The 22,159-nt window shown below is 51.0% G+C and overlaps 2 protein-coding genes and 1 long non-coding RNA gene across 6 annotated transcripts; 1 reads left to right on the top strand and 2 right to left on the bottom strand.

Moving 5' to 3' along the window:
• Window positions 1-1,181: 1,181 nt before the first annotated feature.
• On the bottom strand, window positions 1,182-7,364 carry LOC142823184 (uncharacterized). Its single transcript, XR_012898478.1, has 3 exons — window positions 7,275-7,364; window positions 5,057-5,274; window positions 1,182-1,369 (listed from the first exon to the last, which is right to left on the bottom strand). It is a non-coding gene; the product is annotated as an uncharacterized LOC142823184 (long non-coding RNA).
• Window positions 5,057-20,771, top strand: LOC102443807 (butyrophilin subfamily 2 member A1-like). Its single transcript, XM_075913667.1, has 10 exons — window positions 5,057-5,187; window positions 6,430-6,777; window positions 7,255-7,539; window positions 8,418-8,534; window positions 12,131-12,163; window positions 13,923-13,955; window positions 14,053-14,085; window positions 16,104-16,124; window positions 16,214-16,240; window positions 17,603-20,771. The coding sequence occupies exons 1-10, from the start codon at window positions 5,088-5,090 to the stop codon at window positions 18,100-18,102; spliced, it is 1,497 nt and encodes a 498-aa protein (XP_075769782.1). The 5' UTR covers window positions 5,057-5,087; the 3' UTR covers window positions 18,103-20,771.
• LOC142823172 (uncharacterized) lies at window positions 8,397-22,154 on the bottom strand. Of its 4 annotated transcripts, none has more exons than XM_075913760.1 (4): window positions 21,540-22,154; window positions 16,382-16,486; window positions 14,029-14,069; window positions 8,397-8,511 (listed from the first exon to the last, which is right to left on the bottom strand). In XM_075913760.1, the coding sequence occupies exons 1-4, from the start codon at window positions 22,039-22,041 to the stop codon at window positions 8,503-8,505; spliced, it is 657 nt and encodes a 218-aa protein (XP_075769875.1). In that variant the 5' UTR covers window positions 22,042-22,154; the 3' UTR covers window positions 8,397-8,502. The 4 variants fall into 4 exon arrangements, 2 of the variants coding, with proteins under 2 accessions (XP_075769875.1, XP_075769874.1); XR_012898471.1 differs by lacking the exon at window positions 8,397-8,511 and adding an exon at window positions 13,745-13,939 and having other exon boundaries at window positions 16,382-16,469; XR_012898472.1 differs by lacking the exons at window positions 8,397-8,511; window positions 21,540-22,154 and adding exons at window positions 13,745-13,939; window positions 21,069-21,215 and having other exon boundaries at window positions 16,382-16,469.
• Between the last annotated feature and the right edge of the window lie 5 nt (window positions 22,155-22,159).

Here is a 22,159-nt window from a genome sequence, read left to right on the forward strand (position 1 = left end):
CAAAACCTCACCGCCTCTCTGAATTTGGAAGAGTTGAGGGGGTAAGGGGGAGGTCGAGGGTTGTGCCGTCCTAAGTGACTAATGGGCCTGTCTTTGCCGCTTGGATTTATTGGCTGGCCGAGTTCAGTGGTTATGTGCGTGATGGGATATTTTCCTGCTGAGGGGATGCCAGGTGTTACAACTCTAACAAACCCGGAGCAGTTTGTATTTAGGCTTAATACTAAAGAACAGGACTGGTCTTGATTATTTTCCTCTAGGGGAAGGCTCAGAGTTGCCTGGGGATCCCAGGCATTTTAATTCCTGCCCCCTCTTCCTTGCCAGCAGTCTCCTGCGTATAAATGATCTAGAGAAAGTGCTAAACAGTGGGGTGGTGAAATTTGCAGCTGATCCCAAACTGCTCGAGACTTAAGACCAAAGCAGCCTGTGAAGAGCTTCAAAAAGATCTCCCCAAACTATGTGATTGGGCAAATGAAATTTCATGTGGATAAATGCAAAGTAACGCACATTGGAAGAAATAATCCCAGCTAGATGTACAATATGATGGGGACTAATTTAGCTACAACTACGCAAGGGAGAGATCTGGGAGTCATTGTGGACAGTTCTCTGAAAATGTCCACTCCGTGTGCAGCGGCAGTCAAAAAAGCAAACAGACTGTTAGGAATCAATAAAAAAGGGATAGAGAATAAGACAAAGAATATCTTATTACTGCTATATAAAACAATGGTTTTATTAGGCAATAGCTGGAACGCCAGGGCTAAGGGTCCCCCCAGCTTCTCCCCTTCTCAGGCGCACTCAAAACAGGAGGAATCCCAGGCTCCCTGCAGTGCTGCTGGTAAAAGCTGTTTTTATCGACACTGGATTTCATGTGCTGGCCTGTCGTCCATTCCCCAGCTTGTTCAGGTCTCTCCGAAGTTCCTCCCAGCCTGATGGACCTCAGTGTCTTTGGGTGACCACTGTCAGCAAGCCAGTTTCTGACCCACGACAATAGTTTGCCTCTCCTCTCCTGATGCTGTGATGTGACAGGGACTCCACCAAGGGCCTGTGGCAAGTCTGAGTAAATTATTTCTACTATCCCTTTTGGCATGTTCAGAGAACTCTAATTCTGAAGTTTCTTTGCAGAAGCGGTGCCTCGGTGTCCCTAGATGACAGATGATGGCAAGCCCTCTGTGCATACCACTTTGAAAGGTGCATCTGTGCTCAGTTGTTACTGTACTGCATCACAGAGGGAATTCCCCAGGGCACCACTAGGTTGTCTGATCCTGTTGTTGCTAGAAATCTGAGGGGGGTTTCGTGCCCGGGAGACAGACTGTAGTAGGAAGAGCTGCTGTTGATTTTCATTGCCTGGGACGTGGGGAACAAGGCAAGCGGCCTGCAAACAGGACAGATCAGACAATGGGTCTGCCGATATCAAAACAGGAAAGGGAGTGCCTGTGCGTCTTTAAGGGAATTTGATCTCTGGCCCAAAACAGGCTGTGTCAGCAACTACTTTCTAGCGGCTATTCTAGTTCCTCTTCCCAAACTGCTAAAACTTAAAAAACGATGACTAGTTCTGCAGCACCTTTGAGACTAATAAACCATGTTGATGGCAGTGTGAGCTTTTGTGGGCACGACTTGCTTTTCCAGCTAAGTAGGCTGTGCCCACAAAAGCTCATGATACCCCGTCGCCATGTTTTGTTAGTCTCCAAGGTGCTGCAGGACCAGTCGTTGTTGTTTAAGTTTTCCCAGTTACAGACTATCTTGGCTACCCCCTCTGAAGCTTTAGAACATAAGAACATAAGAACGGCCGTACTGGGTCAGACCAAAGGTCCATCTAGCCCAGTATCCTGTCTACCAACAGTGGCCAGCACCAGGTGCCCCAGAGAGGGTAGACCGAAGACAATGATCAAGCGATTTGTCTCCTGCCATCCCTCTCCAGCCTCTGACAAACAGAGGCCAGGGACACCATTTTATCCCCTGGCTAATAGCCTTTTATGGACCTAACCTCCATGAATTTATCCAGCTTCTCTTTAAACTCTGTTCTAGTCCTAGCATTCACAGCCTCCTCTGGCAAGGAGTTCCACAGGTTGACTACACGCTGTGTGAAGAAGAACTTTCTTTTATTAGTTTTAAACCTGCTACCCATTAATAGCAGGTTGTATTAAACTGCTTAATGTCACAGCAGAGAGACCGATTCTGTCACTTCCAAAGATACCAGGTTGCAGCCCTGGGGAGGCTGGCTCTCCAGAGCAAAAAGAATGATGCCTCCCTAGGCCTTTTTCTGGAAAAACTACACATCTGGCCACACTGTGGTTATGTTCTTTCATGAGAAAGTCAAAAGAGCAGAGGGGTTTTTCTGACACTGGGAAACCTCTTTCTACAAGGAAGAAGCCTTTTTCCAAAAGAGCTCTTTTGGAAAAAAGCGTGTGTGGACAGAGAAGAGGTTGGGTTTTTTTTTTCAAAAAGAGGGAAGAGGAAAAAGCACAGGTGCCCTGGTGGCCTCTCTGTCCATAGCAATCACAGCTGACATGCGAGAGAGCGACCGTTTGGTGTGGACACTCTCTTTCGAAAGAGCAGATGGCTTTTTCTATGCGCTCTGGCAGCGCGGATGCTCTCTTTCAGAAGACTTTTTTTAGAAGATCTCTTCCCGAAAAGCTTCTTCCGAAAGCAGCCTGCAGTCTAGATGCAGCCTTCGGAGTGGAAAGAAACATTTCCTAAAGCGCTGCCTTGTCCCCAGGAGATGCAGGGTTGGAGCACGGGAGGGGCAGCTGTCTGCAGCTAAGTCTGGTCTCTGGCGCTGGGTTATGTCTTGATCCAAGCAGTAGCAGCTCTGGCTCCAAGAGGGGCAGGGATTCCTGTGTATCAGGCTGCTCCCCTTGGCTTCGTACCAGCATGGAGTGAGTCTCCCTCTTGCTGCCCAGAGCCGAGGGGCAGGCTGCTCTCAGCTGTGGGACGGAGATTGTCTGAGGGTCCTGATGGAGTTAGTGCCCTATGCCCATGGCGGTGCCCCTAGATCCCAGCCCTGGGGCTCCGGGCCAGGTGCATCAGCCAAGCAGACACGCCCACAGGGTGGGGGGGGGAAGCTGTAGGTTTGGGGCAGGGAGACTCCTTACTGGTGCGCTGGCAGGTAAGATGGTGGAACCCCAGCTCTGCTGCCAACTCCCTTGGGGCCACTCCCAGGTCTGTCCCCCTCATCTCTGCCCCCTCCCTTTCCGTGGCATGGAAACCAGTCCCATTCCCGCCACTCCCGGGTGTCCTGGCACTACCACATCCTGATCATGCTTTACGTGAGGAGACGAGGAAGCTGAGTTCCAAAATCTTGCTGCAAATTTATCAGGTGCATTATGTGATTATTCTGGAAGGAGAATGTAGCTGCATGCTGAAGCACAGTCTTTCTGATGGTAATATGCTGCAGTTCTCCTCTGCTGTTTGAAGACAGGATAATGTAGTTAATGCTGAACAATGAGAAATTGGCAGTCTTAATCTAAGGGCAAAGGAACATATATCCTGTAACTGCATCTCTAGCTTTTAGGCTAGATTCTTACCCTGTTCTGGCTGTCTGGTGCCATTCATGAAAAGCCACCCTGACCAGGTCTTTACAGGGAGTCTCTTTATGCAAGAGTGAGTATAGCAGTTCTACTCCTACCTTCTGGAACACAGGCCACTCCCAAGGAAAAGGCATCTCTCAACTTCAGCTATTCCCAGTTGCTGGAACAGCCCATTGGGTGGCTGTTTTGGGTTGCTATTAAATTCTTTTTCATAAGTGCTCCAGATGTGTAATGCTTGTAATTTTTTGTGGACACCTTTTGTGATGAAAGGCCCGGAGAAGCACGGCGGCTGGGCAGCGAGTGCAGTGGGGCCCGCAGACCCTGTGGCCACTGGGAGCCGGGCCGAGGGGCGAGGCGGCAGCAGCACGGTGAGTGGGTGGATGGGTTTCGTTTTTGCCAGCTGTGGGGAGGGAAATGGGGGGGTGTCCAGGGGAGGCAGCTCCCGGGGATCGTCCTTGGGGAAGGGGTGGTCCGAGCCGCCTGCCACCGTCCCAGCTTGGTGTTGTGATTCTCTCTCCCCCCCCCCCCCCGCCTCGCCTCCCTCCTTTCCCCCGGTCTCCTGTCTAATCAGCGCCAGGACTCTGCTCCGCGCGAAGCTTGGACCCTGGCGTGCAGCCAGCACCCAACCCAGCGCCCCGCCTCGCTCCTGCTCCCAGGAGTTTGCCCGGGGCAGCCACACCTCACACCGGCCCCTCAGCGCATCTGCAGCCCCTGGGAGCTGCTGGCTGCAGAGTCCCTGGGGGCGGCTGCAGGCGAGCCCCGGCCCGGCGGCTCCGCTCTCTCCCGCGGCGCCCCCTTCGCACCCGGGAACGGTGTGTACAGCTGCAGAGGGACCCGTGCTGCCTTCTCCCCTGCCCCAGGGCGTTCCGACGTTCCGCAGGTGCTGGGGGGACACGAGGGTCTGGCGGGGAGACGGAGTTCGGCCACTGGGGGCAGGTGGGAGAGGGGAGCGGACTGGGTCTGGTCGGGAGGGAAGAGAGGGCACAGGATGGATTAGGTGGGGGAGAGATGGGCTGGGTCCGGTCACCGAGGGGTCGGGTTTGCCTGGGAGCAGAGAGAATGTGGAAACTGGGTTCGGTGAGTGGGGGAGGGGGGGTCGGGATGTGGGTGGAGGGGAGACAGGACGTAGGCTGGGTTTGGCTGGAGGGCCTGGTGGGAATCAGAGAGCCACAAGGTGAAAGGGGGGCTTTCCTCCTCAGTGCCTGTCCTGCAGCAGCAGGCCAAGGGTGGGGGGCAGCCAAAAATTTTTTTGTTTGGGGTGGCAAAAAACCTAGAGCCGGCCCTGAACAGGATAAAACAAATCTTGCTTCACCCATGTAAAAATACTTTATATTGTTATAGTAGGCACCAAATCTCTTTCTAGTAGCCCTCACTTCATGTATTGAAACCGTTCTTATCAAAAAGGGGGGAGGGAAAGAACCGGCTCTCTTTTGGAAAACGGGTAAGAGAAACGGTATTTTCCCACTAATGACTGCAGTCTGCTTTCTTTGACCCCCAGTCCTGCCTACAAAGTACATTTCACCATTGCTCACCCTGGGTTTGTGTGGTCAGGGCAGCGGGAAGATGGAGGACTCCTCGTGGTCCCCTGGCGCCGCGAGGTCACGCCTGCTGCTCAGTCGCACCGTTTTCCTCATTTCTCTCCACATTCACCAGCTGGGCTCAGGTAGGATCCCTGGGGCTTTAAGGCCCCACATGGAAGGGAAGGAGAGAGGCCGGGCACAGCAGGGCCTTAGCCCAACTCTTCCAAACTCTGGGAGAATTTACATAAAAGTAGAAAGATAATTCTCAAAAGGCCGGCAATTAAAAGGGAGGCAGCCTGGCAGAACCAGGTGTGATTAGAACTGGTGTGAAAATGCCAGTTATTGTTGGCAGGAAATTTTTTTCAACTGGCTTTCAAAATTTGCCACCAAGGCTATGTGTACACTTGCAGCTTCTTGCACAAGTAATATGCAAATGAGACTGTGTGGAATATCACCGAGCCTCATTTGCATACCTAATGAGCTACCATTTTTTTTCAGAAGAGGCTCTTGCACAAGGAGGAGCATCTACACTGCCCCTTCTTGCGCAAGAAAACCCCTCTTGTGCGATGCCGTTCTTCCTGAAAAGTAATAGCTGTAACAGCCTTGCGCAAGAGGGGTTTTCTTGAGCAAGAAGGGGCAGTGTAGACGCTCCTTCTTGCGCAAGAGCCTCTTCTGCAAAAATGATGGCTCATTAGGTATGCAAATGAGGCTCGGCGATATTCCACACATAGCCTCATTTGCATATTACTTGCACAGGAAGCCGCGAGTGTAGACATAGCCCAACTGTTTTTTGTTTTAATTTGTTTTGTCCGGTAACTGGGCAGTAAACCAAACATATTAACTGAGCACAGGGAGGTCATTGGATAACCAGCTAAATGTGATGTTTAACTGGGTAACTGATTAAAGGTGGGGCAGGTGGACAGCTACCCCCTAGTCCGCAGTGGCTCCATGGGGCGGGAGCAGCCCCCTGCCTGTGGTGATAGACAGGTGGGGAGGGGAGAGGGAGGGAAGAAGTGCAATACACCCAGGCTTATCGGTTACATCCCCAGCCCAGCCTGCACTGGCTTCTCAGCCGCCATGTGATAATGTCCCAGTTCTCGCCCTTCCCTTGTCTCGTCCAGACTGGATCCCGCATTCCCACGTGCAGGCCCTGGTCAGTTCATTGTCATAATTCTGGCCTGGAACCAGGAGTCCATGTATTTCAGACACCTCCTGCCTCCCAGCTTTCTGGAGAGGCATTGTAACCCCTGTGCAGCCAGAGCCTGGCAGGGAGACACACGTTGCTGATAAAAACACCACAGGAAATGCAGCTTGCGTTGCCACGGCGCGACCCTCTGGCTGTTCCTCTCTGGCTACAGCTCCCTTTGCTCTGCCTCCTTTGACAGAGAGTTTCAAAGTCATTGGACCTGACCGCCCCATTCGGGCCCTTGTGGGAGAGGACGCCCTGCTGTCCTGCAACCTCTCCCCCCAGATGAGCGCCGAGCACATGGAGGTGCGCTGGTTCCGATCCTCGTTCTCCACCGTGGTCCATCTCTATCGGGACGGGAGAGATCAGGCCGACCAGCAGATGGCGCCGTATCGGAGCAGAACGAAGCTGCTGAAGGACGGTATCGCCAACGGGAGCGTCTCCTTGAGCATCTACAACATCACCCCCTCTGACGAAGGGACGTACGGCTGCCTCTTCCAATCCCCCAGCTTTTACAATGAAGCCATCTTGGAGCTGCAGGTGACTGGTCAGTAGCATGGGTTGTTTGCTCTGCTCAACACCAGTGACACTGGTCATGAACACGTCTTCCACTTCCTCCCCTGGCCCCCAGGGCTGGTCTGTGAAGACTAGTCACTTCTAGTCACAAGAAAGTTAATGGAGAACTACGGAGCAAGTCTGGTCATTAATAGGACTGATGCACCTGCCAGCCAAGTCCTCACACCCCCACCTCCGTGTTCAGCTCCTCTGCCCCCGTGGTGCTGGTGTGTCTATTTGAGCCAAGGTCGGGCCCCATCTGTTTCCCTGATCTCCAGTCTGGAGCTATGCCCCAGACATGGCTGCTCATCCCAGGGAGTCTGGCTCCTTCTTCCACAATTCCCTTATGCTCCGAGAAAGCCCATGGAAATGTCCCAGAGGCCTCTGCTTGAAGGAGCTGATAGCATGTGTGGTTCTCCAGTGGGCCCAGGGGGTAGAAGTAACATGGGTCCCCTTCCTTCCCCTCCAGGTCTGGGTGCCAACCCTCACCTCTCTGTCGATGGCTATGACCGGGATGGAGGGATCCGCGTGGTGTGCCAGTCGGCCGGGTGGTACCCAGAGCCCCGGGTGCTGTGGAGAGATGCCCGAGGGCAGCAGCTAGCACCAGCGACGGAGGAAATCTCCAGAGAGGCCGACGGGCTGTTCAATGCGCACAGCGCTGCCGTGGTCACGGACGCTTCGACCCAGAACCTCTCCTGCTCCGTGTCCAACCCCCGCCTCGGCCAAGGGAGAAGGGTGGCGCTGCATATAGCAGGTCCGGGACTGGCCCTTGGGAATTGGCACCTGGGGTGAAGTGGTCTTTGTGTACCTAGCCCCCCATGCATGCAATGTCCCCCCTCTTGTCCCAGCCCCCGTGGTTGCCTTCCCACACCCTCCTCACCCTGGCCCCCATGACACTAAATGTGAAAAACACAATAACTATAATAATGACTAGTAATATAGAGGTAGCCATTTTAGTCTGAACTTGCTGAAACAAAAGGAAAATCTATGCAGCACTTTAAAGACTAACAAGATGGATTAATAGGTGATGAGCTTTCGTGGGCCAGACCCACTTCCTCAGATCAAATTCTGGAAGAGAATTGGCATGACGGTATATATCAAAGGGATACAATGAAAAAAGTGAATACATTATTAAACTGACCAATCAGATTTAGTACAGAAGATGGGGAGAGGGAGAAGGAGGGAGGGAATAACTATTTATGAGTCAATGTCTACCTAAGTTGTCTACCATCTAACCTCAGGATGATTCTTACCAACAACCACAGGACATACCACACTAATACCAACACTGGTACTTTCCCTTGCAACAAACACTGCTGCCAACTTTGTCCGCATATTTACTCTGGTGACACCATCACTGGACTGAACCATGTCAGTTATACGATCAAGAACACATATTCCTTTTCCTCCAGAAATATAATGGATGCCATCATGTGCCAACAGTGTCCTTCTGCTATGTATATTGGACACTCTTCTCAGACACTTCGCCAAAGAATGAATGCCCACAAATCAGACATCTTCACAAGGAAAAACCAGTTGCTTTTCATTTCAGCCTACCTGGACATAGTCTTAATGACCTTACTACATGCATCTTACTTCCGCGTTTCAAACCAGCGCCACTTTGCCTTGCAGATGTGTTCCTCCCGAGGATCTCGCCCTCCCAGGTGGCTCTGGCAGTGGCCCTGGCCGGTGTGTCCTGCCTCCTCGCCTTGGCCGGTTACGGCTTCTGGAAACAGCACAGAGAAAAAGGTCAGGTGATGGGCAGGGGGACCCAATGGGGACTTGGATGATGCACAACAGTGTGTGTGAACTGAGAGGTACCAGCTGTAGAGTCACCCCCGTGGGTCTCACTGTGGAATGGGATGCACCTGCCCCTAGGGGACTGGTGGGCATCAGGGCCACTCCGTCTGAAGCAGGAATGAGGCCCAATGAATGGGGCATGGAGCTGTCTCATGACCTATATCACGCAAGCACCACATGCCTAACAGGAGAGGGGCCTGCACCAATGAGTTAATAATCTAATTTAGCGCTGGCATGCCCAGGGCAGGAGCGGGGACACTGAGGCACAAAGCAGGGCTGGGACATGCCCAAGGACACCTGCAAGGCAGCGGCAGAGCTGAGCGCACGGCCTTGCTCTCCGGAGACCCCGCCCAGTGCTCCACCAACAGCCCGGGCTACTTGCTAACTTCCACAGACAACTAAATCTCAACAGCCTAGGCCAGACCTCAGACCTCAGCCAGAAATGGTCTTCAATTGCATCCGCAGCAGGACCTCTTCCCAGGGTTACAGATGAGAACCAGGCCTTTCCCTTCCCCACCGGATATTCCTACATTGGCGGGGGAGTGTCAGAGACGTATTCACCACAGCCAGGAACAAGCCGCACTCCCAACTTTGACCCTAAGTCATCGCTCTCTGAGCGAGGGGAAAGCGCTTGGACCCCTCTGCCCTCTCCAGCCTGGAGTGAGAGGCAGGCACGGAATGCAAGTACTTTCCCCTCGCTCCCTTAGCGCCAGGGGACCGGGAAGAAAAGCAAGTCACATCCCTGTGCACTTCACACGCATCATGTGGGAAACTGAGGCCCAGAGCGATCAGGGCCCCAATTCAGCAAGATACTTAAGCACAGGCTCCACTTTATGCATGTGAATACTCCCATTATTGTAAGTCTGTATCCCACTGCCAGGCATTTCTCCAGCCCTTGAATAATTTTGTGGCTCTTTTCTGCAGCCTCTCCAGTGTTTCAGTATCTTTTTCTTCACCCGAGGCCACCAGCAATGTTTGCGGTATTAGAATATTGATCTCACCGAGGCTGTTTCTGGAGGTCAAACCACCTCTCTGGGCCTGCTCACAACTCCCCTGTTTGCACAGTCACCATTTTTTCCCCCACAGCATCACCCTAGAAGCTCAGGCTGAATGTCTTGTCCATGGTGACCCCCCTAAATCGGATCAAAAGAGCCAGCCCATCCTGGGTAAAATTAGTGTTGGGTGGAACCTTTGACTGCTGAACTGAGCCGCGGTTTGAAAGCGTTTCGGTGATTTGAGAGAGCGATTTCAACCAGTTTACCTAAAAGAAGGTTTCAAAGTGGCTTGTTTATAGTCTAAAAATGCCTTCATGGGGAGAAAGTACTTTGGCCTAAAAGGCCCCTTCCCGCTCAGCAGCAACTGGCCTAAGATTTAATCGGAGACATTTACAGCACAAGTCATGGACAGGGCAGTGGCTGTGAATTTTGGTTTATTGCCTTTGACCTGTCCATGATTTTCACTGCAAATGCTGCTGACTCAATCGCAACCTTAGGCATGTGCAGGACAACTGAGTGAGGTTCTATAGTCTGTGATGTATAGGAGGCCACGAAGGGCCCTTCTGGCCTTAAGCTCTGTGAAGGCACTGCTTAGTGAGGAGGGAAAAGCAGTAACGGGAAACTTGGAAATGGTGGAGATGCTCAATGACATCTTTGTTTCGGTCTTCACCGAGAAGTCTGGAGGTGTGCCTAACGTAGTGAATACAAGCAGAGAGACGGTAAGTTTAGAAGATAGGATACACAAAGAACAAGTTAAAAATCACTTAGGAAAGTTAGATGTCAGCAAGTCACCAGGTCCTGATGAAATGCATCCCAGGATACTCAAGGAGCTGATAGAGGAGGTATCTGAGCCTTTAGCTATGATTTTTGAAAAATCATGGCAGACGGGAGATTCCAGAAGACTGGAAAAGGGCAAATATTGTGCCCATCTATAAAAATGGGAATAAGAACAACCCAGGAAACTACAGACCGGTCAGTTTAACGTCTGTCCCAGGGAAGATAATGGAGCAGGTAATTAAGGAAATCATATGCAAACACTTGGAAGGTAATAAAGTGATAGGGAATAGCCAGCATGGGTTTGTGAAGAACAAGTCATGCCAAACTAATCTGATAGCTTTCTTTGATAGGATAACGAGCCTTGTGGATAAGGGAGAAGCGGTGGATGTCATATACCTAGACTTTAGTAAGGCATTTGATACAGTCTCGCATGATATTCTTATTGATAAACTAGGCAAATATAACTTAGATAGGGCCACGATAAGGTGGGTGCATAATTGGCTGGATAACCGTAGTCAGAGAGTTGTTGTTAACGGTGCTAAATCCTGCTGGAAAGGGATAACAAGTGGAGTTCCTCAAGGGTCTGTTTTGGGACCCGTACTGTTCAATATCTTAATCAATGATGTAGATATTGGGATAGAGAGTACGTTTATTAAGTTTGCAGATGATACCAAACTGGGTGGGGTTGCAACTTCTTTGGAGGATAGGGACATAATTCAAAATGACCTTAGCAAGGTAGAGAAATGGTCAGAGGTAAACAGGATGAGGTTTAATAAAGAGAAATGCAAAGTGCTCCACTTAGGAAGGAACAATCAGTTCCATACATACAAGATGGGAAGCGACTGTCTAGGAAGGAGCATGGCGGAAAGGGATCTAGGGGTCATAGTGGACCACAAGTTGAATATGAGTCAACAGTGTGATGCTGTTGCAAAAAAAGCAAATATGATTCTAGGTTGTATCAACAGGTGTGTTGTAAGCAAAACTCGTGAAGTCATTCTGCCGCTCTACTCTGCACTAGTTAGGCCTCAGCTGGAGTACTGTGTCCAGTTCTGGGCGCCACATTTCAAGAAAGATGTGGAGAAATTGGAAAGGGTACAGAGAAGAGCGACAAGAATGATTAAAGGTCTAGAGAACATGACCTATGAAGCCAGGCTTCATGAACTGGGCTTGTTTAGTTTGGAAAAAAGAAGATTAAGGGGGGACATGATAGCGGTTTTCAAATATCTAAAAGGGTGTCACAAGGAGGAAGGAGAAAATTTGTTCTTCTTGGTTACTGAGGACAGGACAAGGAGTAATGGGCTTAAAGTGCAGCAGGGGAGGTTTAGATTGGACATTAGGAAAAAATTCCTAACTGTCAGGTTGGTCAAATATTGGAATAAATTGCCAAGGGAGGTGGTGGAATCTCCCTCTCTGGAGATATTTAAGAACAGGTTAGATAGACATCTGTCAGGGATGGTGTAGACGGAGCTTGGTCCTGCCTTGAGGGCGGGGGGCTGGACTCGATGACCTCTCGAGGTCCCTTCCAGTCCTATTATTCTATGATTCTATGAAGGGGGTTTCTGTAAAATAACTGCTCTTTGGGGTGCTGTCACTGTAAATCAGACAGCATGGATCTCATCCTTTGCAACCTCTTCTTCCTTTAGGCAATATGCAAGCTCAAGTGGAGAGAAAGAGAGTTAAGTTCCTGGGAGAAGTTCCCAGAACTAACAGTAGGAACAACCCCGTTAACATGCCAACATGAAACCTCACCTCATTCTTCTTTTTCTCCTCCAGAGAGTCTGCGCTCCGAGATGGAGAAGGAGAAAGGTACATTTAAAACCAGCGAGTGGTCCTGTGGCACCTTAGAGGCTAACCAAAATATACCGAATCCTGAGCTTTTCTGGGCAAAGGCCACTTCCTCAGATGAGCTGGAGAGGGGGGCGGGAAGCTGGTTTTATAATATGCCATCCAGTTTGAGTCTTTGTTCAGGCCAAGGACGATGGCATCAAATTTCCAGATGAAGAACAATTCAAAACAGCCAGCATCACACCTAATACTTACTATGTCTGACTCCTAAGAGCCAAAACTCTGCCACACAGCAAAAGTCTGGCCTTAGTGCAAAGAATTTGCTTTCTTTTAATTAGTACCACAGGATTTAAAAAATTATTAAGATCAGAATTTTAGATCTCTGCAACACTCCAAAATTCTGCAAAAAGAATCATTTTCTTTCTTACTTCAAGCCATTAACACCTCTCTAAACTTTGTGTGAACTGTCATTATGCAAATGTCCTGGTACACACCCACCTTGCAGCCTGCTTCCTGCCAGGTCCTTTCCAAGGGAATTCCTATGGTACTAAAAGAAGCCACAACCCTCCCCTAACCCTGAGCTAACAGCTACGGAACAGACTTACCCAGGGCTCCAGCTCGCATAGTTCTGAAGGCAACACGCAGCTTCACAGTCACCCTCCTCTTGTGTCCAAAATCTTGTCCCACCATTTCCCCTTTCACGATGTCTCCTCACCCCATGGGACTCTTTCCCTCCCCCCCCCAAATCCTGACCAAATGTCTTGATTCAGCCAGGAAACCGTTCCCCCTCCCTGACCCATGTGCAGTCCCTGCCCGTGCAGACTGGAACGGTGATAACGACAGAGTGGCTGTCTGGTGTCCTGCAGCCCCAGGGGGAAGCTTCTCAAACCTGGAACTTGTGTCGCTGCATCCAGGACAGGGAAACCCCAGCTCATCCCGGCTCCAGCCCTGGGGCGCAGGCGGTTGGGCAGCCTGGTCCCAGGAGCCCTGTTCAGTGAATCCGTCTGAATCCAACCCCCTGCCCTGACTCCTGCAGCATTCCCACCCCCTGTCCTGATCGGTACTGTTGTATCCACACACATCCCTTCACACAGCGCACAGTCAACCTGTGGAACTCCTTGCCTGAGGAGGTTGTGCAGGCTAGGAATAAAACAGTGTTTAAAGGAGAACTAGATAAATTCATGGAGGTTAAGTCCATGAATGGCTATTAACCAGGATGGGTAAGGAATGGTGTCCCTAGTCAGAGGGTGGAGATGGATGGGAGGAGAGAGATCGCTTGATCATTACCTGTTCTGTTCACTCCCTCTGGGGCACTTGGCATTGGCCACTGTCAGTAGACAGGGTACTGGGCTGGATGGACCTTTGGTCTGACCCAGTCTGGCTGTTCTTATGTTCTAACTTTTGCCTGCTGAATTGAGCTGTGGTTTGAAAGCGTTTGGGTGATTTGAGAGAGCGATTTCAACCAGTTTACCTAAAAGAAGGTTTCAAAGTGACTTGTTTATAGTATAAAAATGCCTTCACGGGGAGAAAGTACTTTGGCCTAAAGGGCCCCTTCCCTCCCCCCCACCCGCGAGCAGCAAGTCACGGACAGGGCAGTGGCGGTGAATTTTGGTTTATTGCCTTTGACCTGTCCATGATTTTCACTACAAATGCTGCTGACTCAATCGCAGTGGCCTTAAGCTCTGTAAAGGGGGTTTCTGTAAAATAGCCGCTCTTTGGGGGGCTGTCACTGTAAATCAGACAGCATGGATCTCATCCCTTGCCTCCTCTTCTTCCGTAGGCAACCTGCAAGCTGAACTGGAGAAAGAGAGAGGTAAGTTCTGGGGACAAGTTCCCTGAAGTAACAGTAGGAACAACCCCGTTAACATGCCGGCAGGAAACCTCACCTCGCTCTTCTTTTTCTCCTCCAGAGATTCTGCGCGCTGAGCTGAAGAACGAGAGAGGTACATTTAAAACCAGCGCGTGGTCCTGTGGTACCTTAGGAGCTAACCAAAATATATCGAATCCTGAGCTTTTCTGGGCAAAGGCCACTTCCTCAGATGAGCTGGAGCGGGGGGAAAGCTGGTTTTATAATACGCCATCCAGTTCGAGTCTTTGTTCAGGCCAAGGGCGATGGCGTCAAATCTCCAGAGGAAGGACAATTCTGCTCTGTAGTTGGCTTATGAAATTCCTTTGTAGAAGAATGACCGGCCTTTTGACCCTGCCTCCCTCTGTTCTTAAATCAAACTCCCTGCCCCAAAGGCAGAGCAGGAAGCAGCACAGACTGCTGCAGTTCAGCACCATCTCTGGAGCAAAGGGGTGTGTGTCCAGCAGGCCTCACCTATGGAAATCCTGGGGTTCAAACTTCTGGGGGCCTACTGCCCTCCCCCCTACTGGCACTCATGGATGGTGAGCTGTAAGCAATCATGGAGCGGGGTGACTGCTCCATAGAGGAGGCTGCTGCTCAGTTTCCATCAGGAGCCTGATTTTCACCCTTCTCTAAAATCCACACCCAAGGGAGGACCCCTGTACAGAGGGGGCGGGTTTGCCTGGGCCAATGGACCTTTTTACCACTGAATTTGAAGGGGGGGCAGGAGTCCTGGCTCCTCCTGCCCTGAGAGCAGAGGGGCTCAGCAGAGTCTCCTTGTGCTCTGACACAAGCTCAGGGAGAAGGACCCGGCCAATGTTGCCAGGCCAGTGAGCTGAGATCCAGGGCCCGGGGTAAGCAAACTATGAAGCCAACCCTTATCGCCAAGTTCTCAGGCCCTAGACCAGGCATGTCCAAAGTCCGGCCCGCGGGCCAATTGCGGCCCGTGTTCCGGTTTAATACGGCCCCCCAGGTAATTTGGCAATATCTATCTTTTATGGCCCCCAACGAATCCATATGTATTGAGATGAATACATTGTAAAATCTCAGTTAATGTCAGTTGGTCTAAATCAGTTATAAATATATTTGGACACAACATGTATACTTGGTGTTATGTTCCTGTTCATATTTTTTTAACTTAAAAGTTGACAGACAACCTTTATTACCAATAATATGTAATGTACTTTACAATGTTCCTGACATATATTTCAGCTTCTTGGATTTTTTTTTTTCATCTGGCCTTCAGATATGAAAGGCAGAGTGATTTAACACCTGTTTAGATTTGTCATCCATGTGACGAAATGAAAAGTATGCCGTTTGCAATAAACTTTGCATAAAATAGTTAATTTGCATTTAATTTTAATGGTTCAAAGAATGTCAGGCAAAATGGTCGGCCCTCACGCATGTTCACTTCATCAAAGCTGGCCCTCTTTGAAAAAAGTTTGGACACCCCTGCCCTAGACCCTCACCAAGCTCCCTGGAACTTGGGGAGCATGAACTCTACTGCAGAGGGGAGATGTCAGGCAGGGAGTGTGATGGGGGGAGACCTGTGAGGATCTCCTATGCGGGGACACTGAGGGATTTGGGTCTGTTTAGTCTGCAGAAGAGAAAAGTGAGGGGGGATTTGATAGCAGCCTTCAACTTCCTGAAGGGAGGTTCCAAAGAGGATGGAGAGAGGCTGTTCTCAGTAGTGACAGATGGCAGAACAAGGAGCAATGGGCTCAAGTTGTGGTGGGAGAGGTCCAGGTTGGATATTAGGAAAAACTATTTCACTAGGAGGGTGGTGAAGCACTGGGATGGATTCCCTAGGGAGGGGGTGGAATCTCCATCCCTAGAGGTTTTGAAGTCCCGGTTTGACAAAGCCCTGGCCGGGTTGATTTAGTTGGGATTGGTCCTGCCTGGGGTAGGGAGCTGGACTCGATGCCTCCTGAGGTCTCTGCCCGCCCTGGGGTTCTGGGATTCGAGGGTGGAGCTCAGGCCAGGAGCCCTGTGCGGAAAGAGGGCAGCAGAGGGCCCAGAGGGGAGGGGAAAGTGGCTCTTGAAAGGCACATTCCCTACCCCGGGAGCGGGTGTAGAACTGACCCCACATACCCACGTCTCTCTCTCTCTTTGCAGAGAAATCCCTGGCGGAGCTTGGTAAGTGCCGTGTGTCCCCTTTACCCGCCGTGCTCGGGCAGCCCGTGAGAGACGGCTCACCTCTCACCTCTCGCTGTGTTCCATTTCAGGCTGGAGCAGAGTCAGCAAAAATGCAGGTACGTGGAGCTGGTGTTTCAATGGCAGACCCATGTGCTGCCCAGCAGATGCCCAGGGGTGTCAGGCCACGAGAAGGAGCAGGACGGGCAACGAAACTGCCAAATTCACCCCCAGTTTCCCTGCATGACACTAATGCTTACCTGGAGTGAAAGCCACTTCCAATTTCTCACAAGTGTTGTCGTATCCCAGCTCCCGCTGGGGGGACTCAGGGCGGCAGGTGGGAGGAGGCTGCAATAGCACAGTACCTGTCAGGCAGGGAAATGTCTTCATGCTTCTTTGAACTCTGGTGAAATCTATATTGGTACCGGGTTGTCAAGCAATCGCCCTTTGGCCAATTCAGTTCAACTGTGGAAAAAAAATTCTGCGGGGCTAGAATAAAGGGCTCCCAACTCAGGCCTAGATTGGAAACTCAGGGCACATCTATGCTGCCTCTCTTTTGCGGAAGAGGCAGTGCAAATGGAGCGCTCGTTAGCAACTCCTCGCACTTCATTTGCATATTCTCTTTTGATGCTTTTTGCGGAAGACGTTTTTGTGCAAAACAAAGCAGCGTAGACGGGGCCACTTTGCACAAAAAACCTCTTGCACAAGAACCTGTAAGCCTAATTTTTTGAGGAGTAAAGGGTCTTGCGCAAAAGGTTTTTTTTTTGCGCAAAACGGACCCATCTACACTGCTTTTTCTTGAGCAAGGACTTCTTCCACAAAAAGCATTGGAAGACAATATGCAAATGAAGCAGGAGAACTTGCTAATGAGCGCTTCATTTGCATTGCCTCTTCTGCAAAATAAAGGCAGCGTAGACGCAGCGCCCGTTGCGGTCTCAGCTGTGGAGACGCAACAGCAGTCCTGCCACACAGATTTTGTGTCGTGTGCACTGAGTTCTTTTCATGATGTCCATGTGTGTAACACCAAAGCTCACTCCGCACTGCGGCATCAGTAGCAGTTACAGAGAGGCCCAAAGGGACCCAGAGGCATCTCCAGCTCCTTTGGGGGAATCATTTGCCTGGGAGAAGAGCTGCAGTGAAGTTCAGGTTAGGTCTACACTACGGGGGTTTTCCAGAAAGGTATCCAGGAACAACTCCATCACATCCAGGGAATGCATCTGCTCTTCTGCTTTTTTTGCGGAAGAGCAGACACGCTCTTTCGGAAGCCCTGTCTTCCTCGCGGAAGGAGGAAGACAGAAGGCTCTTCCAAAATAGAAGGTTTTTCAGAAATTTGGCCCATTGTAGACGGGCCAAATTTTGGAAAAGCCTCTTCCAACAAAACTCTCAGAAAAAGGTACGCAAATTGTGGGGTAGGGGTGGGCGGTTAGGGAAACAGCCCCACTGAACCAGGCTCTGCCCCGACACTCTGCCCCTCTGCGCAGTGAATGTAATACTGGATCCAGACACGGCTCACCCCAGCCTGGAGGTCTCCGAGAGTCGTCGATCCGTGAAATGGGGCCTGCGGCAGGACGTGTCTGACAAACCCCAGAGATTCGACTGTGAAACTTGCGTGCTGGGCTCGGGAGGGTTCACGTCGGGGAGACACTACTGGGAGGTGGAGGTCGGGGGCGGGAGGACTTGGGCTGTAGGGGTGGCCAGGGAGACTGTCAGGAGGAAGGGCTGGATCAAGTTTTCTCCTGATGAGGGGATCTGGGCCGTGGATCAGTGCGGGAGCCATTACAGGGCTCGCACCACCCCAGAGACCCTCCTGCCCCTGACTGGGAGCCCTGGGAGGATCGGGGTGTATTTGGACTATGAAGAGGGTTTGGTGTCATTTTATCACCCTGGCATGGAGGCCCCAATCTACACTTTCACCTCCTCTTTCTCTGGGATGCTCTACCCTTTCTTCTGGGTCTACTCCCCAGTCACTCTGTGCCCCTGAGATAAAGCAGGGGGGTGTCATGTTATTGGATTTTAAGGGGTGCTGCCAGATCACTGCTGTGCCCACAGGTGGGTGGGGTGTTTGCCCCAAAGTCTGTACAAAGGGGGCCATATGAGGTGTGAAATGAAAGCTCATGTCCTACTGATTCTGTGTATGCTACTCGTGTACTTGTGTGATGTCTGTATGCGGGGTTATGAATATGGACTCTGGGCTGGTATGTGAGTGTTCTCTGTCTGAGACAGAGCAATGGGCCCGGACTGTCTGTTGTAAAGACGGATTATTCAATCAGTGACTCTGCTAATTAGCATGGCAGCAGGAACAAGGACTCTCAGGGTGGTCAATACACACCTGAGGATGCGTCTGGAAACCTGCAAACCAGTCAGTACCTCGTGGCTGCTGGCATGTGAATTCTGCCACCATGTGACCAGCTCCAGTTTGGGAGACACCGGAGACATAGAATGCCATGAGGCAGACTCCTACTTGTCTTCAATCCCGCTACTGATCATTAGCTTACAGACATTTACCTCTCCCCCCCAAATCCTCTCTCTGTTCTGAAATTTGATGTCCTTATTATATGTGTTCACTTTTTTTTATTGTATCCTTTGGTATATATGGTCGTGCCAATGTTCTTCCACTATTTGATCTGAGGAAGTGGGTCTGGCCCACGAAAGCTCATCATCTCATAAACCATCTTGTTAGTCTTTAAAGTGCTGCATAGTTCTGTATTTTGTTTCAGTTAGACTAGACTAACATGGCTGCATCTCTATTACCAATCTTCACTGATGCTGGAAAGGAGAGTGAAAAGGTCTTCACTCAGGCTGATACAGTTTCTCTAGGGAATGGTTAAGATCCATGTTATGCAAGAACAAGTGAAACACAGACCTGTACACACTGATAAAAAAAAAAGTTCTCAACTTCAAACAGACTTTCCCAGGACTCCAGTTGGCACAGTTCCCAAGGCAACATGCAGCTTCACAATCACCCTCCTCTTGTTTCCAAAATCTTGTCCCACCGCGCGTTTCCCCTTTCACGATGGCTCCTCACCCCATGAGGCTGTTTCCCTCCCCCCAAATCCTGACCAAACATCTTTATATAGCCAGGAAACCGTTCCCCCTCCCTGACCCATGTGCAGCCCCTGCCCGTGCAGACTAGAACGGTGATGATGACAGAGTGGCTTTTCAGTGTCCTGCAGCCCCGGGGGGAAGCTTCCCAAACCTGGAAGTTGTGTCCCTACATCCAGGACAGGGAAACCCCAGCTCATCCTCCTCTTTCTCAAGGACGCTCTTCCCTTTCTTCTGGGTCTACTCCCCAATTACTCTGGACCCCTGAGATAAGGCATGAGGAGTTAGCACCAGGGCTCCCTCTAACATTTTCTATGCCTGGGTGGGTTGAATTTTGTTTTGGGCGGGTTGAAATTCTTACGTGCACCACCAGCACTGGGGTTGTGTGTTGATGTGCAGCGCCTGTGCAAACAAAAAACCTAGGTGGCATGTTAGTGGGTTTTAAAGGGAGCAGCCAGATCACTGCTGTGCGCATGGGGGGGAAGAGGGGGAGTTGACCCAAATTTGGTACAAAGTGGTTCATGTGAGGTGTCAAATGAAAGCGTACGCTCTGCTGATTCGATGTATGATACTAATGTAGTTGTGTGATGTTTGTATGTGGAGTTATGAATATGGACTCTGTGCCGGTACTGGGAATGTTCTCTGTCTGGGAGGGAGCCATGGGCCTGGACTGCCTGTCGTGAGGAAGGATAGTTCGGTGAATGGCTGGTCCAACTAGCCCTGCTCCATGGACAATGTCTCCCAGAGTGGCCATCACACACCTGAGGGATGCGTCTGGAAACCTGCAGACCAGCCAGTGCTTCATGGCTACTTGCATGTGACACAAAGACAGGTCACTTGGTCATGTGACCAGCTCCAGCTTGGGAGACACCAGGGATATAAAAGTGCCATGAGGCGTCCCCATCTTGTCTTCAGTCCTGCTACTGATCCCAGATGCAGCCTTGCGAGGGACAGAGAGCCGGGAAGGACTGCTGACCCATCCTGACATAGGATGGACACCAGAGACTTTTAAGCTAAAAATTTGTATCATCTCTGCTAAGTGCCTGCATAGAAAACATGGCAATTGATGTATAAAATGCATTCTCCTTAACAAACTTACTCTAAACCCTTTCTTTTTTTTATGAACCAACTTCACCTTATGAATCTACTCCACACTGTAACTGCATTATTTCGTAATTAAATCGAATGAACACAGGTTTTTTTTTCCGAACTTGGTAAACCTCAAACTACAATGACTAGCGCATGTTTCGAAAGGAGTCTTTTGAAAAAGGCATGTGTGGACACAGAACAGGGACTTTTTTCGAAAGAAGAGGGAAGAAGAAAAAGCACAGGCGCCCTGGTAGCCATTCCATCCATTGCAATCAGGGCTTACATGCAAGAGAGTGTCCAGGCAGTCTGGATACTCTCTTTTGAAAAAGAAGATCACTTTTTCAATCCACTTTTGAGGTGCAGACACTGTCTTTTGAAAGAAGCTTTTTTTGGAAGATCTCTTCCAAAAAAGCTTCTTTTGAAAGCCTGCAGTCTAGACGTACCCCTTGATTCTAAAGGATTGACCTGGCGTGGTCTTGTGGGTAATATCTAGAGTGTAAATGTGTCTGGTAAAAAAAAAAAAACAAGCATTTTGGACATACCCACACACCTTTTTTTTTTTTGATCAACAACTTTTTTTCCTCAACCAATTTTTTCCTGCAGTGCCTAACAGTGGCTCCAGGAGATGGCTATTGAGTTGGTAGATGTCCTGTATTAACCCGGACAGGCAGGTTTTTTCTCCTCCTGGCCAGTAAAAAAAATTCAGAAAATACCAGACATCTGAAATGTCCACTCCTTTCTGATTTTTACCCAGCCAGGCGGCAAAAATACCGGACTGTGTCGATCAAATCCCGGACTGTCCAGCCCCCCCCTTACCTGGTTCTGCAGGGGAGCTGTCTGGCCCCCAGCAGAGGGTCCAAAAAGTCTCTTAAAGGGGCCACGCTGCTTTTTTTTTGGCTTGGTATTTCGGGTTAAACCGTCCGGCAACCCCAGATGTTCTGCCAGCCCAGGAGAACCACAGGCCTGTGGAAACTGATCCCCCCCCCCCCCCCCGCCCATAGGCTGGCCCATGCCCCCCCCCAGAACAACTTCACACCTGGCTGCAGGGCTCGCAGACAGGCGGGAAAACCAGGCAAGCCCCGCCCCCAGCCAGGAGTGTGATTGGCCTCCCGGCGGCAGCAGCCCACCAACCAGAAGAAAGGCTGAGGAGGCGGCGCCAGACTGACAGTCCCCACGGCCAATGAGAAGAGGCCGCTACTCCCGCCCCTCCTGATGGACGGGACGTCCCAGCCAATGAGAGAAAAGCTTCAAGGACCCGGGAGCCTCGCGCCACAGGAGACAACTCACCTGCGAGGCCTCTTGGGCGCCGGACTCCCCGCTCTGCCGTACAACATGGTGGCGCCCACGGGCGCAGCCTCCCCCGCTCCTGCCCGCCAGCCGCCTTCGGGCGGGGACGGCACCACACACGCCGCCCGCCTGCTAGAGCCGATCTGCTCAGCGTCCCCCGGCCTGCCAGAGAGCGGGCAATGAGCCGCAGGGGCGCCGCCATCTTGGAGCCGCGGTGGGGGCCGCCATCTTGCGGTACGGCGCCCGCGGAAGGGAAGGGAACATCCGGGTATCTGCTTTGCTTCCTGCCGTAACGCAAGATGGTGGCGACAACGAGGGACGCAAAAATGGCGGCGCCCAGGCCACGTGACCTACCCGCCCCAACCGCCTCTCCTTGGGAGGGACGTTCAAGGTAGCGGCGGAGACGCGTACTACCACATGGCGCGCCGCAGCCAATCAGAGATCCCTGGTGGACTGTCCCATCATGAGCCAGGGAACGGGGGAGCCAGCTGGAAGAAACCATTATTTTAACAGAAATAACGAGGGCGTTAATTAAAAATATAAAAATAATCAAACGGGCCAAAATCGCCCCAAAAGGCCGCGCTCACTTCCGGGCAGAGTTAACGTGAAGATTCCCCCCC

Source organism: Pelodiscus sinensis, chromosome 32 (assembly GCF_049634645.1).
Source record: "Pelodiscus sinensis isolate JC-2024 chromosome 32, ASM4963464v1, whole genome shotgun sequence".
Lineage (NCBI taxonomy): Eukaryota > Metazoa > Chordata > Testudines > Trionychidae > Pelodiscus > Pelodiscus sinensis.

Excerpts from the sequence above, each read along its gene's own strand:
- LOC102443807 (XM_075913667.1), top strand. The coding sequence starts at position 5,088 with ATGGAGGACTCCTCGTGGTCCCCTGGCGCCGCGAGGTCACGCCTGCTG. Across the intron at positions 7,540-8,417 it reads GGTGGCGCTGCATATAGCAG|ATGTGTTCCTCCCGAGGATC; the intron begins GTCCGGGACTGG and ends TTTGCCTTGCAG. Across the intron at positions 16,125-16,213 it reads GAAATCCCTGGCGGAGCTTG|GCTGGAGCAGAGTCAGCAAA; the intron begins GTAAGTGCCGTG and ends GTTCCATTTCAG.
- LOC142823172 (XM_075913759.1), bottom strand. The coding sequence starts at position 22,041 with ATGGTTTCTTCCAGCTGGCTCCCCCGTTCCCTGGCTCATGATGGGACA. Across the intron at positions 16,487-21,539 it reads GCGCCCAAGAGGCCTCGCAG|GTACTGTGCTATTGCAGCCT; the intron begins GTGAGTTGTCTC and ends CCTGCCTGACAG. Across the intron at positions 13,940-14,028 it reads AGGAGAAAAAGAAGAGCGAG|TTCAGCTTGCAGGTTGCCTA; the intron begins GTGAGGTTTCCT and ends CTCTTTCTCCAG.